Source organism: Lepisosteus platostomus, chromosome 21 (genome assembly GCF_059453375.1).
Source record: "Lepisosteus platostomus isolate fLepPlt1 chromosome 21, fLepPlt1.hap1, whole genome shotgun sequence".
In the NCBI taxonomy this organism is placed as follows: domain Eukaryota; kingdom Metazoa; phylum Chordata; class Actinopteri; order Semionotiformes; family Lepisosteidae; genus Lepisosteus; species Lepisosteus platostomus.
In genome coordinates, this window is record NC_142631.1 from 16,730,812 (window position 1) to 16,747,204 (window position 16,393).

Below are 16,393 nucleotides of genomic sequence, written 5' to 3' on the forward strand. Positions count from 1 at the left end.
TTTACTCACACTGCGATAATAATACGGTTGTTTTTGCAGCACTAAAAAAAAAAGGATTTGCATTTTTATCTCTGATAAAAAAAAAATAGTGTGTGGATTTCCACTGCTGCTGCTGCTAAGTGTAGCACCATTTCAAATTTCTAACCCCAGTGTAGCCAACTGCTTCCAGGTCACCATTTTCACAGCTACCATGGTGACTGAGGCCCAGACACACAGAACTCCTGGTTATGGCTTTGAAGGCAGTTGGTGCCTGTCGTTATAGCAACCCTAGAACCTGCTGGTGGAGGCCAGTTCTGAGGAAAGCAACCAAGTCTTACAAGGAGAATGTCAGGGCGATACCGGTCTCCCAAATTGGCCACTCTTGAATGGCCGAGCGGGCTGTGGTTGTGGTGGTTGTATGGGCCTGGGATCGGCTTGGGTGGAGAGGGACTACTGGGTGCCTCAGAGGTGTCCTGGAAAAGCCAGGGACATGGCTTCAGCCAGAATGGTGAACGAGTGACAGGTTTAATTCCCTGCTGAAAAGAGAAGAAAGGAAACACAAGGTTTCGGCCGTGGAGCCTTCTCCACAAATTAAGGCACAATACGCAGCCTGTGTGTTGGAAACATACAATAAAGTGTTTGCACAGTATAATACTGAGATTCTAATGCAAAATGAGTGACAGTCATGAATAAATCAGCCTTTTAGTAAGTTCTTTTGCAACAAATTATGGGTTTAATGGACTTTTCTTCAGTGAACACTGTGATTTATCAATGGTCATTATACTGTATATAAGCACTAAATGTAAATTGATTTTTTTACATATATCAAATGTTTTCCTTGCTTTAGCCTTTTTCATAGAATTTAAAGTGTTTCAGCTCCACCTCAAAAGTACAAAAAAAGGGGAGTATTATTAGGCCACTTTGAGTTATGAAATTTACCCAGAATGACTAATGAATTGACTATAAATAAATGGTCTTTTTCCGATTTCTCTATTAAACAGTACAATAAAAAACCTTAAATCCGCCTCCAACCGCCTGCAACACCGCTTCCGCCCCCCGAGCTGTGCAGCAGCTCGACCTGCACGTCACACGTGTGAGCCCACGGCCGCCCGCTCTCGCGGTGTTTGCCGCGCCGACGTCACAGGGTGCGCGCATGAAGGGCTTCCGTTTCCGGAGGTCGGCGCGTGCTGCCTCTTGCTGTGCTTCGCTGGTCTGGGAAATTTTTTTTTTTGGCTGTTGCCGAGAGCTGCAAGCAGGGATGATGATGATGGCGGAGCTGGTGCAGGGACAGGCCTCGGTGGCACAGCCCGGACTGAAAGCAGACGGCTTCGCCGACGCTTTACACCGGGCCCGGCAGGTAATGCAAACACGGCGGGGGTGGGGAAGAGACACTCGGGAGAAATTCAGATGGGAGTTGAGCCAGGCCTTCTCCATGGGGGAGGGGTGTACTTTTTTAAAACCAACGTAACAACCCCCACCCCCCCCCTCCTCCTCCTCCTCCCTTCACTCCAACTCCTCGAAAACAGTCATACACAACTCCAACCGTGAGATTGCATGGCTGTGCATGCAGATTGTACTAGCCATGAGGCCAGTAGACGCTGGGAAACCTTGTAAATGATAACGCCGTGATAAATTAGTTTCTCCAAAACAACTTCCCGGCGTGGGGAAGTGGGTCAACTTTTTTTTTCTGCTTCCTAACACGAGTAACAAAAATGCAACCTGTTGTTAAGCCCTGGAAGAGTGCTGCGCTATTTCTTGCTCTGGCCTAGTTGCTTCCAGCGGTCCTGGAGACACCAAACCGATTAGCCCCCCCCCCACCACCACCACGGGCAGCTCAGCACAGACGGACAGAGGGGTATTTTTGATCTTGTGACGTATTTCCAAGCTCAAGACCCACAAGAGTGGCGCTGCGTGCGTTGCTGTACAAACACGCAGGGGCATCAGCCGACTTTAATGGGCTTAAACGCGAAGCCGAGCTCCTTAAAAAAAAAAAAAGTTGAGGAACAAAAAACGCAACGACACATACGAGAGCCTGTCTGCTTTCCTGCCGGGGCCTGAAGTCCACGCTGACTTGACGTCGTGGTGTAGTTTAAAAAAAAGGGGGTCAGGCTTTTCAGTCAATTTAAGCGATTCAGGACGAAAAGTAACTTTAAGGAAGCCAGCAGGAAAAGGCTGAAAGTTTTAAAACTTTAAAACGAGTTGGATACCTGAACTTCAGTGACGCTCCCCTGTTCTCCTCTAATAGTTTAGGTTTTCTCAAAGCCTGTTTGAGCAGATGAGCGCCTTTAACAAGGCCCCCGAGTGAGGTCCCGTGTATACTGGGATCTCCTGCACGACCCCAGGCCTTCCCGAGATCCAAAAGAAACGGTTTTCTCAACCATGGAATAAAGAAGCAGCTGTTAAACTTGCTTTGTGTTAAACGCACCCAAGAAATGTATTTTAACTCCGTGCGGAAAACAAATGATCATCCCGACTGTGCCCAAGGAGTTTCCCCTTCCGATTATTCTCCAAGCCCGTTTCTTAATACACTCTTCTTTAAGTATGTTAAACACACTGAAGAAGATGTCTTTCCCAAATAGTTTTTTTGGATCTTGATTAAACTCCACCAGTAGTTATCTTATCTGGCTGTGATCCTTGAATTTGTGTTTCCACTGAATACTGCTTTGTAGAGAGATCCCATACATGGCATTCTGCAGTCCAGAGGTTTGTAGTTCTGCTTAGGTAATAGGCAGGGTGGTTTAGCACTCCTCATAAAATTTAATTGAATTAATTTAAGCCTTTTCCACTGGTAATGTGCTGTTGAGGATGGTTTGAGATCTACTGTGCTGCTGGACAGTTACCCTTGAACCCCAGGCGGGTAGGTGGTTGTCGTTGCGGCTGATGTTATTAAATAAACCCCCTCATTAGCCCTTCATCAGTTGCTCCAGCTCGGAAACCCTCTATCAAGGCTTAAGAGTTGAAAACAAGATTTTAAAATGGGGCATATTGAGCAGTCTTCGCGATGACACGCCGACCTGAAGTACCAGGGTTTTCTTAGTTGAAGGGACTGTTATTTAATCTGTCAGCATTACTGGGTTTGGATTTTCTGATGGGATCTGTGCAGTCTGATTTTATATAGAGTATAGGTTGGTTCTCTCAGGGCTTGTGAGGCGTTCTGATGTCTTAATTGGTGTCTGCTGTATTCAGTTTCCTGTGGTTAAAGCCGTTTATGCTGGTCTGTCCACTCGTAGCACCCTGAAGCTTCCCGGTACACAAGCAGCAGGCTTATCGTGGCATCACAGGAGTTATATCGTGGCTCCATTAGCCCTGTGTTTGCGGAGTTGACTGGTGCTGCATTTCTGCAACATGGCCCGTGGCTCTTAATACCTGCTTTTCGTTGTGTTGTAACCCCACTTAACACTTTAGTGGCTGCAATGTGTAGCTTTGGATCACATACCAGCCTTCTGAAGTTGGAAAGACGTGAGTTTAGAAAGGGATACCTTTTGATCTGTATTATTGATAAGAACCTGCTTTTAGGAGTTATATAGAGTGCTTTGGGACTCGAGTAATATTCCTGAAGGCAACCTTGCACTGCAACATTGCCAGTCGAGATAGGAGTGTACGGATGATAATGGCTGCGGTGGGTTCCGGATCCTAAAAAAAGTTGTCGGTTTTATTTATTTTTTTAGATAAAAGCATATCCAAACTTGAAAAGAGGATGTAGGATTTTCTTTGAAAAAAATGTTACTTTAAAAATAACATTTTGCATAGTTTTTTTTCCTCCCAATGTAAGTCAAACTTACATTGCTCAGCTTATTCTGGGGGTGTCCAGGTCGTTTCTTGTTGCTCCCGTCTGCTGCCTGCATCTTATCTGGGGAGCAGCATAGCCGAAGTTTGAACCTGCAGTCTCCGAGATTAAAGATTTGCCCTGTTCTCTTAAGTGGACACATTTCTCATTTTAACAGTTAACAAGGTTTAACAGTGCTTTGTTTTCGGTCTTGAACTTGTTATTTTAGAGGCATTTTTAAAATTTGAAAATTACAATTCATTTATTATTTATGTTTACGTTGTTCTTGTTTTGTGGGGGGAAAAAACATCTTATTATATGATGACGTTTAATGATATGGTTTCTGATTTTTTTTTGTTCAGTCCCGGTACAGCCAGTGAGACTGTAAGCAGTAGTGCTGCAGACAGTGGAAACAGACCCTACAATGTTGAAATATACCTCTAAAGGTTTTGCAGATACCGTTATGCATAAGAACTTTCAAAATGTAACCGGATCAATGTAACAGCAAATGGAAATGTTCTGTTGTGAAAGTTAATGACTGGATGTTTAAAGTTAGCAAAAATATTTGAGAAGCCATTTTGAATATTTATGCCTCTTGATAATTGAGCTTAGGTGTGGTTTGTGGCCTTGATCTCTTCCATTGGTAGTAGCTGAGAAGGCCTCTGAATGACTCCTCGATACATGTATCCTGCTGTCACGGTAGGAAGCTCATGTGACTTGAGTCTTGGGTGTGTCCTGCAGCCCAGAGATTGCAGTGTGCATAGGCCATGGAGTGTGCAGTCTGAGCTATGTCACCAACAGTGACAAGAAATTATCCCCTAAGAAGTATTGTTAGTTGGTGCATGTTGTTGTAGTCTCTCTTAGGTTATTACAGGGTTATTAGGTTATTGTGTTAAGAGTTACATAATTCTTGAAATCCTCAAAGGGAGAAAACATGTGGAATAATTGTATTAAAATACAATTATTCATCTGTGAGCTGATCTAAGAAATCAGTGGAAAAACGTGACCGAATCTTGTTTGAAAGCTGAAGGACTTGGAATTGGCTTTTATACTGCACAATTGCTCCTATGCTCGATACTGTCATGTACCACAAAAAGTTACTTTCGACAATCCATTATCAGAAAGCTGCATTTTCCTGCTAAGCACAGGGCTTACGATGGCTCTGGTCCTGAACGGGGTGCCAGTCCATAATGGGGCACGCAATTGGAGAACAGTTGATCTAGTTAGCCTAGCCGGCGTGTTTAAAGACCGAGGTGGGCAGGAAACTGGAGTTCATGGACGAAACCCACACAAGCCTGGGAAAGTCAAACAGAATTGAACCCAGGACCCAAGAACTTTTAGGCCAAAAAAACACGTATCCTTCTCTGCGTTTTGATTCGTTAATGCCCACACATTTCTGACGTTCTTTTTATATATATATATCCCCCCCTCAGAAGGTAGGCTTGGCTACGCGGAAATTGCATTTTTTCTGAGCTTAATCCTGATAACCTCCATTTTAGAGATCATAGATGTGTTCCAGAGAGTTCTTCACATACATTATAGGGATGATATAGATAATGATGCCTTAAGGCGATGGAAGCCCCTAATTGTGTGCATTGTATTTAATATGGTTAAATTACATCTATTTTGAGCCAAACAGAACTCTCAATTTTCAGCAATTTTCAGAGACTGTATCCATTTAAAAATGCATTTGGCGTCCCCCGCGTATCACATTTGAATGTCAGTTCTCTGTGAATGTGAAAAACTAATTGAACCTAGCACAGAGCAATTTCGTGGCAGACGGTATAATCATTGTGACAAGAACACAGTTTTGCCTTCTGCAACTTGTCTGCAGTTTGAATGCGTTTTTTATCAATTTAGCTGAAGTTGCGGCAAAAACACCTAATTTGTTGTGCTGCGGAAATCCATCGAATTCATACACTTTATTTTTTCTCCCCAGCATGAATACATTAAGAAATGATCAGTTTAGAAATCAGTTTCTCGTTACTTTGAATTTAGAAATTGGATTATCGCAGGACAAGTTTATTTGAAGCTTTATTCCAAGTGTGTGCCGTCCTGAAGAAACATGATGTTTTTCTTTTCTGTGTGCAGATTGCTGCTAAAATGGGCGGAGAGCCAATGCCCCACCTGAACAGCTCCTCGCCTGTTGTAGACCCCTCAATTTATGGCTATGGAGGACAGAAGCGTTCTCTGGAGGAGGGAGGTAAGTCTGCTTTCAGTATCCCAGTCCTCGAGGGACTGGCTGTTTTTTCACTGTGACCCCCAAGCTGGCCTGAGAACAGGCTAAGAATCGCCGTTTCTTCCAAATAGCGCTGCACACTTACTAAAACACTTCACAAAAGCACCCTCTTAGCGCTTGCAAACACGTTTGGGACATGAAGGCTCGGGAGACGTGTGGGACACCGTTCAGGAGTGGGGTCCTTGCTGGAGTGGTCAGTACCTGGTGTGTCCAGTGTCAGCTGCAATGCTTGGTGCAGTCTAGGCTGACAGATATTGGCCGCAGGCCACAGGGACGTTCCAGGGACAGTATGCAAAGGTCACAGATCAGCGGCGTGGTTGTATCTAATTCTGACATATGCCGACATGGGCACAGCGTCTTCAGGTGAAGAAATAGGCGGAATGTCTCGGGTCTTGAGTAACTCTTGCCTTGTGGAGGTGAGATTTATTGTGTTGAGGTTGGAGACCAATATATGATCACCCACTTGATGATGTCAGGTGATATTTGCCTTGTCAAGACCTGCATGAGCTTCGGTTTGGCGCAGGCTGGGGGAAGCCATATTACCGTCCTTCAACGCGCAAGAGCCCTCCGTTTTGATTTTCATCCCGGCGTCAAGGCGGAAGAAACGAGGTTGATTTAGTCTGGAAATAAAAGCGTGTCAGGAAACCTGCCCCCAGCCCTTCTGAAATCCCGAATCAGCCTGCTACTAAAATGCTCACAAATGCTAAAATGTGGCAGAAATCTTGTGCCAAAGCCCAGTTCCATTTGAACTGCTTGTGAAAGTGTAATCCCAGTATATGTATTGAAAAAGACATCCAGTCATTATGGGATGTTTCCTTTGCTGTTTCCACATACTGTGTCCACAGGTGACCATCAGGGCAGTTGCCTGCTGTTCAGCAGGGATCGTCAAAATCGGATTTCTGGGGTAAAAGACGGGACAGCCTTTTTGCAAATAATTGATAGGCTTCTGCGAATAGTGAAGGAGGTGTTTTTCTTGATACCTGTAATTTGTAAGTACAGCAGTCACCTTTGTATTGAGTATTTCTCATCTGTGAAGCTGAACTCCCAGTAGTCAGAGGTACAAGCCTGCTTGCGTTGCCTGGGCACCGAGTGATGCCGATTTTTTCGAGTGGCAGGGTGGGGCTGAGCTGTGTTATTGTCCTGGAGAGATGGGAAGGGAGCTCTGAAGCTCAGAGCAGGTTTGTTTCTGTTTCGGTGTAGTGCCCATTTTGTGCAGTTAACTAGCCAAGTTCTCTTGCAACCTGTCAGTGCAAAAAAAAAAAACAAGTTCCTTTCATCTAAAAAAAAAACCTCATTCCGTTTTGGGGGAGTGTCTGGATTTCAGAATGGATGATTCATTAGCGCTCAGGGATAGCAGCGTGAGCAGTCCAAGACCTGTGTGCATCAACAACTTTATTTGGCCTTTACTTCTCCTACTAGCCCTCTTGCTTCACTTGGTTTCCAGCAGTGTGGTCTACTGTTCCTCTGCAGCGTTACTCGCGTGCGGATATCGGCAGCATGTGGTCAGGTTTCTGTTCACTGGTTGCCATGATATTGATCGATGGCTGATATTGGAAACTAGGACCTGTGTTATTGGGTCCCAGTAAATCCATGTTTAATGGCCTTTAACCAGACAAGCAAAGTCTAGATCAGGGGTCGGCAGCCTTTCAGAAGGAGTGTGCCTCGAGTCAGCTCGTGCTCTTTTTGCTGTTTTGAGTGCCATGTTTTTATTCGTGTGGATAATGCCCCACTTATGTTTTGAGGAGAAATTAACATTAAAAGATCTCAAATTAATATGCACGTCTTACCATTTAGTGTGATCCTGGCCGCGTTCTCCAATCTTCAGCTCTTAGCAGAGGTTGAAACTTCCAGAGTGTCGAGGCAGATAAAGAAGAAAGTTCAATATTTTCACCACTGTGTTCGTCACGTTATTAAGCTCATAATTTGAGATCTTGGTACATTTTTCCTGATGAATAATGCATTGAAAATTTGCCGTGGAGGATCAGTGTGATTGGCGATGATCTTTAGAAACCCCTTCTGTTTCCTGACCATTACAGGGGCGCTGTCAGTCGTCGCAGAGTGTTTTCTTGATGTCAGTTCCTTCTCAGTAATAAATGTCTTAGCTATACCTTCCCCTCGAGTTGTCATACGTTGGTTTTAGGCAGCAATACGTTGGTTTACTGCGACTCAGACGGCATTCTTCTTGAATGCCGTCTGAGTCGCAGTATCTCACAAGAATTGCTAATTGAGGTACATCATTTCTATTCACGCCTTCCAGAGCACAAACAGCACGGTCTTGATATTGTACAAATCCGTATTCATCTCTCCAGCAGGGCAGGGATGAGCGGTCCTATAAATTTGCTTTCTTATCAGCCGCCATTTTGTCCAGAATGGTTGACTTCACACTGGTGAGAAAGAAGTATTTATCCCTGGTAAAAATAACAGTAAATAAATCAAATGAATTGGGGTCTTTTTCCCCAATACCAAAGGCCTTTCATTACGTCTGGTAAAGAATTACAAGATAGTCATGCATATTTTTTAAACTGATTTGTGTCTTATTGGACTTTTATTGCACATAAAATCCTTTTGCATGTCAATAATGGCATACCTGCCGTAGGTGGCCCACCTCTGGTCTAGTTCCTTGTAGATGGAGCTCAGTGCTGAACAGGGGTTCGATTCCTCCCATCAGTCCAGACCTGGCGCACGCATCCTGGACTGGAACAGACGTAAGACACCTATACTGGGAATGCCAGCCTCTGCTGGGCCCTTCTTGATTTGACCATTTCCTGTTAAGGTCTGAAAACCACCGTTCGTGACGTCAAGGCGATCAGTCGAAGATCATTTCGGGAGTCAACCGACTAAATTCAGGAATGGGCATCTAAAAAATTCCATGCTGTTGAGGTTTTGAGGTCTCTATTACCGAACACAGTTGGCACTGATGAGTTTTAGAGATCTGCCCTTCATCTCCTGAAGGGAGCCCAAGTATTGGCTTCAGGTGGCTTTGGATGAGAAAATGGCTCCTACCTAGTTTCTGGCTTGACTTGGGTTTGGTGGCCGGAATGACATACCTGGCTCTGAGAAATGGACCCCCTATCCTGTCGCTGATCCTGAACTCAACTGTCAAACGAAAATAATTTTGCAGCCCCTATTGTTGAAACAAATAAAATACAAGTGGTTTTATTCTTCAAGCATGTGATCATTGATTATTTTGAAACACAAGAGTGAAAACAGTAGCTCCCTGTTTGGTGTAATTGCACCTGGAACAGCAGTTGCACTGGTAATTGTACAAAGCTTTGGTTATAGTTGACAACTGACACTTCATCACATTTATAAGTCTTTTTGAGATTAGAGCGTTATCACGCCAGCGTTTTTAACACGAGGTCGTTTCACGTGCTGAGAAGCGAACAGAATGAAAAGGCAGGAGCACATCTCAATGCAGATGTACACGATGGTCACAATCTGCTGCTGAAGAAGTTCCTCTAAAAGCCAGGCTACCTGTTAATCCCCGCACACCTGTGATCAGCATGCAGTACAAAAGACACTGAACAAGAGCTAAACAATTCTTAATAAAGCTGTCACTCGCAAGCTTTCAGATCTTTTGTATAATCTAATAAAGGGCAGTGTATCGGTTTCAATGGAAGACATCCAAATAATGAGATCCAGCTCCAAGTTGCTTATGTATATGTTGAAATCTCATTCTGGTTATCAGTCGGAGGTATATGTGCAGAAATAGACATGACTTCCTTTTGAGAAGTAGCCTGATTCCTTGACTCGGTGTGCATAGGGTCTGAATGTTCCTTGCAGTTTAGAACAGGGTCTAAGTGGTATATCTGTTTTTAAACAATATACACATTTTAGGGTTTACTGCACAAAGCCAATGTGATGGAATTAACTCTTGATGCCCTGGGAAAGGCTGATGTGTAATAAGGGATATCTAGATGCGCATCATTCTCATCGGGCTTCGGGTTCATAAAATCATCCGAAAAGGTTTTGAAATATTCCTAATTATCACATGCTATTTCGAAATGACTTTGGCACTCGGGGAATTAAACGGGAGCACCCCTGTTAATTTCAATCTCTAGTTCAGTAGACGCCAGGCTTGATGCTTGTAGCTGGGAATGAAAGACTTCAATATTGGGAAGGAGAAAAAGAAGAATTCTTCAATCCCAGCAATGTGGAGACATAGCACTCACCTCCAGTGAGCCATTGGTGCCATACCCACTTCAGTGTTAAGCTAGGAGTGTTCAGCAGCTAACTTTATAAGTTGTATTTTAACGTTGAATTTTCCTTCACTTTAGAATGTATGAGTTCCGTAAATCTGTAGTATCTCTCTCTCCTTGTTTTTTTTTGCTTATAAAAAGGCATGTGGAGAGCAGCTGTCTGCTGCGTGGATAAGGTGTGTTACTACATGGGTTTTCAGGAACACAGCCCCGAGCTCTGTGCTGCTGGGCCTGTGATCGGTCTGTCTTGTTACTGCCGTTCTGTGTAGGTAAAGTTTGCTCCAGCCTGGAATTCCTGACACTGTGCCAGCCTACTGGCAGCTCAACGTGTATTAAAATTCACCATGACTCAGATGAACTGACACAAGTCTTACTGCATTCTAAAGGTAGGCGAGGAAGTGTTTTCAGATGGTTTCATCGGCATTAGGGGTTTTGCGCATTACTCGTATTCCTTTCATTTAATTTTTTTTCCCCAGTTTCTCTGGGAAGCAGATGGAGATGTTTTCAGTTTTGTGTTGTGAAAACAATTATTTTAGTTCCCGCTGGTTTATTTTAAAGTGCTTTAAGCCAGTGAAATGCAACGGCACTTGCTTTAGATCCCTCATTGCTTTTTGGTAGCTATATTAATGAGAGCAAAATGGAACCTTTAGGCTGGCGAGGTTTCCTTTCCAGGTCTTAAAAGTGTAATATACAAGTATATAAATGTACATTTTGCTGCCTCATTGGAGTATTTTTACTTCATTGTTTAAATCTGTTCACCACAATCTAAAACCAAGCACGGTTTCAGTACTTCAGTGTTGAGCAGATATTTTGCTGATGTAAATGTGAGAATTTCAGACTGTGTGTTTTTCGCACTGAAGCTCTCTTGTCTGATTGCAGTACCAGAGATGAGCAGAATGCATCTTTTAAAAGTGCATGCTTGCCACAAAATACTACTGTCAATTCTAAAGTACGAGTTTTTCTCTCTCTCTCCTCCCCCTCCCTCCTTTTCCACCTGACAGACCAGCCGGATTGTAAAAAATTAGCACCTCCCAACGATCGTAAGTAGTGCTGTCCCTTTCCTCTCCCCGTTCCCTGCCAGCTCACCTCGCCCTGTCCTCCTCCCAGTTCAGCGCTTCCAAAAAGTGACATGCATGTTGCCTGTTAGCTGGTCTGTAGATGGAAAGAAAGGTTATTTGCTAATGGGATGCATTTTAAGAGCAGGATGCATTCCTTTGGATGCCTGATGTTTAACTCGCATAGTTTCGGGAAACTCTTAAATGCCTGATAATGTTCGAAATCAAGACATGGTTCAGTGTTGTGTAGGTGGTACATTTTAATGTTGTGGTTCGTGTCGCTTTACAGATGCTGTTTGGTGGTTGTTTTTTTTTTTGCGCTTCACGTGATATTTTACAGGTATCCCGAAGCTTTGATTTCTTAATTTTCTGGGCTTTCACATTGTGCTCCTCGTTGTCGATGCCGCCAGACATGCGGGCGGTTCCGGCGATCATTCCCATTTCATCCCCTCGCCACGCGAGCTCATGGGGAGCCTCATCGTTGTGGGCGCCGGGGCACATCCGTGGCGTCGGCGGACCTGCAGTGGCAAGGCCGAGTCGTGTTTTGGAGAGGTGTGGCCGGGGGTATCTAGTTTTCCAAACACGGACGGTATTTGCTGCAAGCCTGTGTTCAAAATAAGTTTAATCTCTTTTTTGGGGGGGGACCTGGGAAGTCAGGAGCTGCTGTTCATTCCTACGCGATTACACTGCGGCGATATCAGCAGGAATAAGAAACGGCAGTCGACAAGGTGTAAAAGAATATTTTAGATGTTTTGATCTTGATTTAAAGGAAGATCATAAACCAGACATGAGAGGTTGCCTCTCTTGATGTCTTACATTGGTGTTTTCGGGTGGTGATGTAGGGGTGTGGTAGTTTGCAGCTCTGCCCAGCCCCCTCGGCGTCCTGGGTTTGATTCAGGTGTCTGTGGGGAGTTTGCATGTACTCTCCTTTTGCATGGCTTTTTCTTTGCCAGTACTCGGGATTCCTCCCAGAGACGTTCCAGGCTGGTCCTGATGGGCCACTCCGGGTCCCGTGCCTCTTTGTGTGGCCCTGAGATGGACTAGCTTTCTGCCCCCAGGAAAAGCAGTTTTGGCAACTAGGCAGCAAACATTGCTAATCAAAATGCTGACCGTCAAGGTATTTTCAGGATTGCGTCCGTATATACTTCAAAGCACCATTTTATAGTTGACTTCTGAAAATCACAACTTTAAGTTACTTTGAAACTTTTTTTACATTGCATTGCCCTGTCAGCAGGAGTTTAAAAAGAAAATCTTGCATGTTACTGATAACCTTTATCGCAGTAGAAATTGCTCATTCTTTTACCGGTGACTTTGTTAATATGAAATAATCCTGCTCTTGGAAGCACTGTATAATGTAATCATTTTGACGTCCTAGGTAAAAGCAGATGTGCTGAAAACCTAGATTTTATGAGGCATGAATTCAAAAACCGTTTTTAACAGCTTACATGACCTTGGGGTTGTAGGGACCATCAGGTTCAGCCCTCTTGCTTTGAGTTCTCGATTGGTAGAAGATGACAGTTTTGCCGAAGACCGTGTTGAGGAGCTGCTGGCCCAAAACTTATTTAAGAACAGTCTATTTAATTTAGTGGAAGTAATACGGTACATCATTGAAATGTTCATAGGTGTGGAACACAATCCTGAAGATCTTAAGCTTTCAAGATTCACTCTGGGAAACGTTGGAGTAATAATGATGGGAATGTTTTTTGGGTGGGCAGTGGGGTTCTTGACAGTTGTTTAAACCTACTAACTTACAGCCATAAGAGAACCAAAAACCAAGACTGCTGCACCATAGCCCTGTGGCAAACGTTCACTGCCCTGATGTTTGAAAATCCTGCTTTCTGAAGTTTAATAATAGAAATAAACTTTATTTTATATAGCGCCTTTTAAAGGTGGCTTCTCAAACTCGGCCCTCAGCTGCTCTACTGCCTGGGCTAGAGGTAGAGATCAGTTGCCTTGTGTTTTTGCAACCTCATGTTTGTTTGAGAACATGCTAAACAAGCCTGCTGAGCTCATTTCTAGCCCTAAAACTTTCCTAAGTTGGTCCCATGGACATTTTGGTGACCCAGAGGGTAGGAAGAGCCCCAAGGATCTGTTGGAGGACTGCCTGAAGGAGTTTGCCCTGCATGTCCTTTAATGGCCTGATGATCACACTGGGAGCTCTGATTTAGGCTCAAGGACATGTTTGAAGCGAATGAGCTCGTCTTGTACAATGGAAGCTAGTTCGTTGCACCGATGAACTTTGAACTTCTTAAAGCCAAGTGTTTTCCCGAAAGGCAGCAGATGGAAACAGCAAGCATCTCCCCAGCACCTAAATTAACACTGGAGATCTGAGAGCACTGCAACCTGTCCGCTTTCACACACAAATATTGCAATTGTTTTTTATTCAGGCCCATCGTAGTGTTGGCTGTGTTCTTGAGCCGTGCAGTTTATCACTGCTGGTTTTAAAAGAAAATGGGCGACTTAAAAATAAAAACTGCAGGATCTCTGCATCTCCAGCGCATGAATCTGGACAGTTGAGTTTTGTTCTGTTCGCAGAACATAACTGTTCGCATTAACTCAACGCAGCAGAAACATCAGAGGCGCAGAACAAAGACCCATCATGATAAAAATAAATGTTATTGTTGGAAGAAATTTACTGTTCTCCGGTTCTCTGATATTGGTTCATATGGCAGTCAGTTTTCATGGATGAGTAATATTTTCTCCGGTTTGTTCTGCTGTTTTAAATGTCTGAGTGTCCATCTTGCATACACAGGGAGTCTGGGTTGCCATGGATACCCCCGAGATATTCCCAGGAGTTGTAGGATCTGTGAACTTGCACCCAGCTGTAACAAAAGTGTGATATAAAATGAGTGGTACCATTACCACACCTCTTTTTCTGATGTGGAAATGCATATGTGATTGAGTTAGCAGAATTAAAACTGGTTTTTATTTCCATCAGACAGGTTTATGAATAGTTTACACTTTGAAATACATTTGTCTTTTGACATTGCAGTACACTTTCAGATCTTGTCTTATCCCCAGACTGACTATAGGGCTAACTAAACTCCCTTCAATTAAAAAAAAGGAGAAGCTTAGAAAAAATGTGCCTAAATCTTCATTATCTACATACAGGGATGAATGCTTGCAACTCCCCTGGGATTATTCGTATAATTATTAATGTATTGGGAGACACATCTAGATCTGAAGTTCATTTGTTAATCTTTTTCATAAGATGCGCTAGAGAAATTCATGTACACCAATAAATTGTGGGAATTAGCTGTCCAATGATAGTTAAAGTCAGTCGGCTCAGTACAGTGCAGATAGTGAAAATAGGTGATCAGTGACAGTGCAGTCTAGTTTTTGACCATCAGTCAAGAATTCTCGTTGAATGCCCACCAGTCTCTTAAAAGGTGGGACTGTGGCAAATGTCTGTCCTTTTCTTCATCTGAAGCAAGGATTAGGTACTGGTTATCACGATGTGAAACCTTTAGTATCAAGTACTGAAGATTGCATCAAAAACGAGTTGTTCTGCAAGACGCCGGTAAAATAATCTGGAATCAGTGCAAGTGGAAGGCAGCCCTCAGGTTCCTCAAAAGCTCTTTGCCCTGCTTCGGAAGAATCGAGAGTTTTGAAACTCTCGAGTCTGTAAACGGGCATCTTAAGATTTATACCAAAGCTGGAAGATCGGAAGTGACCGTTTTAAATCTGCAACACTAGTGCCCCTCATATCGGCAGCCTGTGCAGTGAAGTAAGAGGGTGATGGGGCTCACAGCAGAGAGGCTGTAGGGTTTCTTAAGGCAGCTGTGTCCTGGGTTGCTGTAGCACATCGCAAGTCTCAGGATGTTCAACACTTGAGCCTTAATTTTTAATACCGTACGGCCGCATTATGCAATAGACGTTTAAATCAACGTTGTAGCTAGTTTTGCTTACCAATCAACGGGTGTACTCGACTTAAATTGTGTATGAAATTAGAAAAAAATCCTAGAAGTACCGAGTTGTCATTTGAGTGTTGGGCAGGCCACGGCTTTTTTTTTTTGATGTGGGAAGTCCAGCTTTTTAGAGCTTTGTACTACCCAGGCTACTCCGAAGACAATAACATGCGTATCTGTGATATACAGAACAACAACCTTGTCTAGGCAAAACGATTTCTTTAATGATGAAACGCTCTGAATTCATTGCCTGCAAAATACTGCTCACTGGTGTAGATCTTTTTCATAGAAAAGGACATGTTTAAAATGGTCCATTTAGCCTAAAACAATTATGCATTTTATTAATTGAATTCTCAGAGCCTTTGCAGACTGAGAAACCACCTATGCTGATATTTCCAAATGCTTTCCTTCTCTACGGTGCTGTGTGAAAGTGTTTCAGTATGTAGAAATGCATTGTTTTCAATCTATGTGACCTTTAGTATTCAAACTACTGACTAGTAATGGATGCATTCTTTGTTTGGGAATTAAAGATTTCATTGGAAGTCAGTCACTGCAGGAATGCAAATGCTGTTACAACATCTATAGATGAGTTGTTGTTTTTTTTTTTGCCCTGTTCATACTTGAGCAGTGACTTTGAGGTGCGCCTGCCTTCAGAAGAAATGAAGTGACACCCTAGTTCCCATTTGGTCCGATTACAAAAAAAAATCAAGAATTTTCTGCTCAGCGGGCACCGTCGTTTAAAGAATCTTATATGGCTTCTACTGTATTTCTGTGGGAAAAAGTGAATTTGGGATCACTGCGTGGAGGCCAACTGCATTGGGGTGCCCCAGAAGCCTTATTGTCTGTAAGTTTGGAAAATAACTTGTAAAAATATCTGTGTAATCCCCCTGAGCGCTCTTCAGATAAATATTTTAGTATAAAGGCTGCGCTGCTGACAGTAAGCCAGAAGTTGACGGCCCGAGACTGAAACCTGTCTTCATCTGCTCCAGCTTCCCACATTCCGTCCTGCAGCTCTTTAAAACGGTGCATCTCCATCATGCAGCACAATTGCATCTGTCAATCGGCTTAGGGTTTGATCAGTCCCGTACACATGAAAATGCTCCTTTTTTTTTTTTAAGCTACAGATCTGTTCAAGACCTGCCGCTTTCACACGGTGGGGAAGGACTTTCTGGATTGCTGAGCCGCTCGGTGAAGACGGCCAACTTGCCGCGTTTAGGTTGAACTCCAACTCCGCCCCCCAGCTCAAG

The 16,393-nt window shown here is 43.6% G+C and overlaps 1 protein-coding gene across 7 annotated transcripts in view; it reads left to right on the plus strand.

The window, feature by feature from the left end:
* Nucleotides 1–1,129: 1,129 nt before the first annotated feature.
* The window catches only part of fubp3 (far upstream element (FUSE) binding protein 3), a 40,756-nt gene continuing 25,492 nt past the window's right edge, over nt 1,130–16,393 (plus strand). For 4 of the 7 annotated variants that reach the window (XM_088615569.1, XM_088615568.1, XM_088615572.1 and 1 more), the window contains exons 1-2: nt 1,131–1,336; nt 5,837–5,948. In XM_088615569.1, the coding sequence (XP_088471695.1) occupies nt 1,133–1,336; nt 5,837–5,948 (316 nt within the window). In that variant the 5' untranslated portion in view covers nt 1,131–1,132. Of the gene's footprint in view, nt 1,337–5,836; nt 5,949–16,393 lie in introns of all 7 variants that reach the window. The other 3 variants (XM_088615567.1, XM_088615571.1, XM_088615573.1) reach the window with 1 other exon arrangement.